This window comes from Solanum stenotomum, chromosome 6, assembly GCF_019186545.1.
Source record: "Solanum stenotomum isolate F172 chromosome 6, ASM1918654v1, whole genome shotgun sequence".
In the NCBI taxonomy this organism is placed as follows: Eukaryota; Viridiplantae; Streptophyta; class Magnoliopsida; order Solanales; family Solanaceae; genus Solanum; species Solanum stenotomum.
The window spans coordinates 40729954-40735888 of record NC_064287.1 but is presented as its reverse complement, the minus strand read 5'-3'; the positions used below and the strand labels follow the sequence as shown (position 1 = coordinate 40735888).

Here is a 5935-nt window from a genome sequence, read left to right as displayed (position 1 = left end):
GAAAAAAAACCAGATAAAGAAATTATGAGAAAATGTCGAATTGAAGATTGAATACTAACCCTCATATTAATTCAAGAAGAAACCCGTAAGAATCACTCCATTCCGATCTCTAGAACTCCCGATATGCTCAAAATACCAAATGAACACAGTTTGAGATTTTTATAACAGTACATGGCTGTTATGCACTAGAAAACAGCAGTTAATCTTTCACTAAAAAGGCCGTAATTTCCTCATACGATTGTGAAATGACCCGATTCTTTTTTTGTAAATGTCTTAAATAATGATACGGACTTGCTCGTTCAATCGGAGCTCAATTTCATGCTCGTTTACCCAGTCAAATATCGTTTCTACTCGGTAAATAATTATTTCTTATTTGGGATAAAAGTCCAATCTCGGGTTAGCGAAAATGCACCAAATTTGTAGATAAGTCCTATAATTCATGCTCAAAGTTTCAGAACCTTCGGAATAATTTTTCGACCTTTAAAACTAGTAATGAATCCTTTAATTGCCACAATTTGCTAAAATAGTGTCAAAGCATCCAAGAAGCTTAAAAGCTCACCCAAAACTCATTTGGCACTTCCCGAACACAAACCAAATATGCTACTAGCTTGAAAATGACATTTCGGACTCAATGAAATCGTCGGAATTTGAATTCGAGGTCTCCTTGACCTGGTGCCTTCGGAATTCCATTTCGAGCACCGGAACCTCGTTTGTTGACCAAAATCAACTCTTGATCAAAATTTCACAATTTTTGCAACTTAGGACCTCAAATCTTCGTTTTTAACTCCAAATTCGACTCCGTAAATTCTCATAGATCCGTTTCGACATTCTAAAACTGCTGCAATTGACGGAAATTCGATTCGAGTCTCGAAACTCCAAATGACTCGAAATAGCACTTTTAACCAAACTTTAACTCTTAAAAACTCAACTTTCCAAAAACTCAACTTTTCATCCATTTTCCCTCAAACCAACTTCGAAAATACAACAATTAGGACTCGGGGCAACTATCGGGAGGGGTAAAACGGTCATTTTATGAAAATTTCCAAAAATGACCTTTAGGGTCATTACATTATTGACCACTAAAAATCATGTTCGTCCTCGAACATAAAGTAGAAGAAGGCAAAAATACTCGACGCTATCAACCCCGAGGTGAAGTTTTCGAACTCAATAATTACTATTCCAAACGAACCCATTCTTAAACCTTATCCCAAAAATCCATAAAAAGGATTCCCAAATCAATCTTGACAACTTAACCCTCAAAGGGTTATTTCAAACCACCGACTAACTCAAAGACTGAATCTGAATCTAAGATCTCAAAACCACAACATATTTACCATGACAAACCCCTAATCATGTGACCACGAGAGAAATTTCGGAATCAATAACCACAGAAAAATCAAGGATGAACCTAAATCAGTCACCAAGCTCTCACAACACACAAACCATCACCGACTCTAGAAAAAATCTCATTCTCATTACCACATTTCCACAAGTCTTAGTCATACTAATCTGATGCATATCCATCGAGCATCCATCTTGGAATAATCACGCTTATCTAACCCACAGATAGAAATGATTAAGTATCCAACTGATGATCGACCCATCCAAGCATATAAAACCTCTAAGGATGCCACCAAAACACTGAAGTAGGATCCGTAATTGTAGACAACTCTAGCAACGGAAGAACTAGGCCCACGGGCCACCTAAGCATCGAACCACACCTAGCTGAACCATGCATACAGGGGCAAGATAAATACCAAAATAGCCAAAAATTGTAGCCACATACGGTTGCCTCTCTATACCTTTCCAAAAGCAAGATAACACTTGTAGACCTTCCGAAAACCTTCCACCACCCCAATACCACATCGAACCCACTATCTCTGAATCGACCCACCCACACAAGTATTATATTCTACCAAGAGAGCATGAATCGGTCCATCGGATTCACCACTAGGCATCCACCCGCAAAAGTAAAAACACGTCTGAACATAGACAGAGAATCATAATCCAAAACCATGTCTAAAATGAGGTAGGTGGTCACATAAGAATATACAAAACCAAAATTGAACAACCCAAGATATCTTTTCCACGATGTCCATAACACACCTTCCCATTCGTCTAACTTCACAATCAGCCAGTCCGGCCTCATAACAATCATAGACATACTCAATTTATCCATTTTCTCATACTCTTTACAATAATCCATTAAAGCCAACAATATCAATACTACCAGAACATCATAGTCACACAAGCCAGTTACTTTACCCTTAGACGGCCACTAGTATCCAGTCATTCTTAGAAACACATCGTTGCTTTTAAAATTTTGAATTATGGTCCTTCCTCCTTCCATTGAAGCATTCCATGATCGATATGGGTCTCACCCAATCGCTAATAATCCAAGTTCTAAACGTCATAGTACCTTTTCATTGAGATAGAACTATTGAATCACGACCAACATCAATTACACGCGGTCTTTTACTTATCCAGCTTCAACTATTCTCCAAACCATCATATATCTCATGCCGAAACTTGAAGCAGTTCTTGGTCACTCCAATAATTCCGTATACTATGAGCACACAACCTCTATTTACCATCAAGGATCTATGTAACGCATTACAACAGTCTGGATAATTCCATAAATAGATTTATCAACCCAGTTCAAAATCCTCAATAACCATGTAGAGCTATAAGTCCTTCTGGTTGGACACTCGTAAGCCACCTACCATAAGCTGAACAATTCAAACCAATTTAAGAACTGCAGAATTCCTCATACATCCACGTTTACCACCAACACTAATACCAAGTGTTCAAAAAGTAGCTGATAACACATCATACATTTGTGCTGAACCAATCCACCTAGTATCATATCTAACATAAAAGCAGAAATTTACACAATCCTCAACTTCAAACTAAGGATCCACACGTGATGTCTTATTCCTTCACATCTCTTAACTTATATCCATCGCGCAAGACTCTTGTTCTTCCCGTAAATCATTTATCATTATAGTTTCTTGGCCAAACATCCACCGCATATTACCTTTTACCTTAAGTCAAACTTCTTAAATGAAACTTCATCAAACTCTTCTACAATCACAAGTATTTAACTGCTACAACTCAAACCATGAAAAAAGTCCTTCCAATGGCTAAAAAGTTGATACAACCAATCATCTCTTACCTTGCCAACCCACATCTTGACAAAACCAATCCAATTCCTTTTTAATCGTACTTTCCCGCTAAAATCCTTAATTGCCTTTACACGAGTATACTTGTTATAACTTTCTTCATCCATGGCTTATTGTTGCCCATTTCTTTTGACTCATCATGAAGTTATTAGTTCCCAATATAATCATGACTACCCAAGGGTCGTACCTCGTCCTAGAAACAAGACAGGATTGATTCACTCGATCCACCACTATAACTTTCCTTATAATTAATGCTTAATTCAAGCGTTCATAGTAGCAATCACTTGATTTCTCAATCGAGAATGCAACATCAACCTTCTGACCCGATTAGGTGAAACAGCTGACAACTCAGATTTCTCCGCTTCCATAAATCACTAGTACCACATCATGAACAACTGCTAAATCCACCACTAGAAGACATCAGATCCATTGAGAAGGTTGTACTCAAACAACATGTTCATTTACACTCATTAAATAGTTGCAAAACATTACCAAAGCACTTCAGTCTCCGACCGAAAATGATATGCACAATTTCGTAATCCCGATCGATGGCAGAAATAACATAGCCCATAACCCTAACCAAGATAACACGAGTACCGTCGTAGTCGTCATACAATGACCCTGTAATGATGTACACCCACACTATAAAACCACCGTAGAACTTCTGATTTTGGTTGGTGCAACTTTATTATCATAATATACTACGCAATCCATTCCCTTATGACGAACTTCACAAACTGTAGTTTCCAAAGTCGCAGCACTCTCAACATAGTCATTCTCTTACTTACACCATTCTTTATTGTCTAGCCACTTCCGTCTTATAAGTCACACAAGCACTATTCTTGTTGTTGAATAAATGACCGGAGAAATAAGACGTTCCTGAAGCTCTTAATAAATGTTCATCTTCCAATACCATAAACTCAAAACACATCCCTTGGACACAACCTTACTCACTCGTCTCGAAGAGAATTCCATGTCTGATCACACTTCCTTTCCACAAGCCTATCACCTCCGCATCAAAACCAGATCTAACACTAAAATCACGCGATGACACCTAAACTCGCACCCACGCAGGACCAACCACGATTCATTACATTGAGAGAGAGAACAGAGTGAAGTGATAAGAATTAGATCGGACCAAGGACGCACGATAGAAAATCAAGTAATAAAGATCTTTCCTAAAAGTCACCATAGCCTCTCGAAGATAAGTACAGACGTCTCCGTACCGATCCTCGAGACGCTACTTAGACTTGGCTTGTACACGTGAGACCCATGAACCTGGGGCTCTGATACCATTTTTATCACACCCCAAATCCGGATGTGATGACACGTGTCCATTTCCCACCGGACACGTCAACCTAACCCAACCACAACGATAGAGAAGTAGAAATACGAGAATAAAAAATAATAAATAAGCGGAAGACTTTAATTAAGACTCAACACTACCCAGAATTTGGTTGTCACATGTACAAACCTCTAAATATAGAATTCGAATAAATATATACAAGTCTCAGAGTATAGTTCTCGAATAGAACAAAACTGAAAGTAAAGATAAACCAAGGGAACGTCTGGAATGAACCGCTACCTCTCGAGTATGTCCCGAAGCTCAATCTGTTAAAGAAACTACTAAGTCGAATCTGAGAGAGAGCTGTCAACCAACACAATTGTGTAGAAGCAAGGGTGAGTACCGAAAACCACATGTACTCGCAAGTAACTCTAAACTAAGCAAAACTAGCAGCTACAAACAACTCCTTTCAATCCCAACCGAACCACCGAAACTTCAATGTAGCAGCAAACCAACCAACCTATACTAAACAGGTCATATTCAACAGCCAGAACCAACAGTATATACTCATCAACCTCAGATCAACAAATAAGAGCAAGTAGATCAAATTCCACATAAGAAGGGTAAACCGATACAATCTACACATCACAAACAAAAATAAGGCAAATGCGATGCAAAATGCAATAATAATGTCATGTAGTCGTGATGCATGTTTGTCCTACGATACACATCTGTTGAAGTAATCAGTCCGTGCTGAATACTCAAATCAGAACCCATGGGGCCACACATGGACCATGTATCACCACCGGAACCAGATCCCATCGGCATCCAAATCGCTAGCCGGAGCTAGTCCATCTCATATATCTCTAGCCGGAGCTAGTCTCAACTGTGTCTCATATCCATTCATCCTCATATCAGTGTCTCAGAACTCATGCAACAGATAGTTCACACATGTGATGAATAATGAATATGCACATGTCATCAATCACAATCATATCACGATCACATCATAGTATTACACATCATCTGTCTCAATCACAACCATATCACGACCACATCATAGTAATACACATCACTTGTCTCAATCACAACCATATCACGACCACATCATAGTATTACACATCACATGTCTCAATCACAACCATATCATGACCACATCATAGTATTACACATCATCTGTCTCAACATCAATGTCGGTATCAATCATAGCCTACTCATGCTCTTCTATCCCCTCAATATCAGTTATCACATGACTTATTCAACAAATTCAAGTCACATATAACACATTTAGCTCGTTTTATTCCCCATCTTTCATTTACAACAATTTCAATCAACAAATAAAACTCATCCTCAATTCCCATTACTCCCCAACACAATTAGGAAAGTAGTCATGCGTAGTCTAAGAGTTTTACAAAGTTTGGAAGCCACTTGCCTTAAAACGAACTCCAAAAGTTACTTGACTTGAGCC

General features: G+C 38.5%; 1 protein-coding gene across 1 annotated transcript in view; it reads right to left on the bottom strand.

Annotated features, from left to right (window-relative positions):
• Positions 1–3442: 3442 nt before the first annotated feature.
• LOC125868748 (uncharacterized) overlaps positions 3443–5935 on the bottom strand; it is a 13998-nt gene continuing 11505 nt past the window's right edge. Inside the window, exon 3 of the mRNA XM_049549321.1 lies at positions 3443–3543. Within this exon, the coding sequence (XP_049405278.1) occupies positions 3443–3543 (101 nt within the window). The remainder of the gene's footprint in view (positions 3544–5935) is intronic.